This window comes from Telopea speciosissima, chromosome 10, assembly GCF_018873765.1.
Source record: "Telopea speciosissima isolate NSW1024214 ecotype Mountain lineage chromosome 10, Tspe_v1, whole genome shotgun sequence".
NCBI lineage: Eukaryota > Viridiplantae > Streptophyta > Magnoliopsida > Proteales > Proteaceae > Telopea > Telopea speciosissima.
The window spans coordinates 11973908-11975668 of record NC_057925.1 but is presented as its reverse complement, the minus strand read 5'-3'; the positions used below and the strand labels follow the sequence as shown (position 1 = coordinate 11975668).

Genomic DNA, 1761 nt, shown 5'->3' with positions numbered 1-1761 from the left:
TCTGCAATTTGCTCTGTTCACTCCTAAACTACTTGCATTTCTCATCCTTTCTAAGAACTGATCTTGGAAATGACAAACACCATAGTTCTGTACCCAGCTCCGGGCCTTAGCCACCTTGTCTCCATGGTTGAACTGGGGAAACTAATCATCCTCCACCATAGCCACCGCTTCTCCGTCACAGTCCTCCTCATGTCAGGTGACTCATTCAACATCCCTGCTGTAGATTCTTACATCGATCATGTCTCTCAAACAGACCCATCAATCGTCTTTCACCGCTTCCCTGCTCTTCCCAAACTTGAATCTTCATCCCCCACCATCTTCCAAACCATCCACCGCAACAATCCAAACCTCCTCCACACCCTCCAAACCATCTCCAATTCTTCCTCCATTGCAGCCCTTGTGATTGATTTCTTCTGCAACTCTGCCTTCCCCATTGCCGCTGACCTAAACATCCCTCTTTACAACTACGTATCGACCGGTGCGTCTGGTCTTTCCGTTTTCCTTTACCTTCCAACCATTCATAACCAGACTGACAAGAGCCTCAGGGAGCTTGGCAACACTAATCTCGACATCCCGGGATTGCCCATAATTCGTGCTGCACAGATGCCACAGGCTTTACATGATCGGAACAATGAGTTCTACGATGATATGTTGGACTTGTCAATCCATCTCACCAAATCAAGGGGAATTATATCAAACACCTTTGAAGCACTAGAGCCAAGAGTAATCGAGGCGGTCACACAACAAATGCCGGCTTTTTTCTGTATTGGACCATTAGTTGTAGAACCCATACATAAATCTAATGAGTTAGATTGCTTGAAGTGGCTTGATGCGCAACCGAGTCGTAGCGTTGTGTTCTTGAGCTTCGGAAGCCGCGGTGTTTTCCCGGGGAAACAGATTGCAGAGATCGCCGCAGGGCTTGAGAGGAGTGGCCAGAGGTTCTTGTGGGTGGTGCGAAGTCCTCCATCGGATAGTGACAAACGATCTTCGTTATCGGCCACGGATGATTTCGATCTTGACGCTGTGATGCCGGAGGGTTTTCTTGATCGTACCAGAGACAGGGGACTTGTGGTGAAGTCGTGGGCGCCGCAGGTTGAGGTGTTGAGTCGAGAATCGGTGGGTGGATTCGTGACTCACTGTGGGTGGAACTCGGTTTTAGAAGCGGTGTGCGCTGGGGTGCCATTGCTGGCTTGGCCGCTCTATGCAGAACAGGAAATGAATAAGGTGGTTTTGGTGGAGGAGATGAAGTTAGCTATGCCAATGGAGGTGGCGGAGGAGGAAGGGATTGTGGTGGCTGCCGAGGTTGGGAAGCGAGTCAGAGCGTTGCTGGACTCGGAGGAGGGAACAGAGATGAGAGAGCGGTGTAGGGAAATGAGGGAGAAGGCCTTGGCTGCATGGGCTGAAGGTGGATCGTCAAAGACTGCGTTTACCAATTTGGCCGAGTCATGGGAACGGAGATAAAAACTCGGACGTGTCGTCGTCCTTGTCAAACTGACTCAGTATCATCAGCTCGTTATCTCAAGAAGCCATTTTGGAAATTTTTTTTTTTTTTTTTGTAATAATGACATTTGGCACTTTAATAAAGACCTTTTTTGTGAACCTTATAAAAACTTCTTTTTTTAAAAGAAATAATTAAGGCTCATTAGTTAATTTAATGTAAAAATATTAAAGATGGGGAAATAGACCCCCAAAAAAAAAAGGATTTTCATGTTTCTGTTGGAAGGAAAAAGTTAATAGGAGGTTGGGGAAGTTAGAGCTGGA

At 47.0% G+C, this 1761-nt stretch overlaps 1 protein-coding gene across 1 annotated transcript; it reads left to right on the top strand.

The window, feature by feature from the left end:
- On the top strand, positions 1–1470 carry LOC122641362 (UDP-glycosyltransferase 88F3-like). Its single transcript, XM_043834573.1, has one exon. It carries the CDS (start codon positions 70–72, stop codon positions 1459–1461), a length of 1392 nt encoding a protein of 463 aa, XP_043690508.1. The 5' UTR covers positions 1–69; the 3' UTR covers positions 1462–1470.
- The last annotated feature ends 291 nt before the right edge of the window (positions 1471–1761 follow it).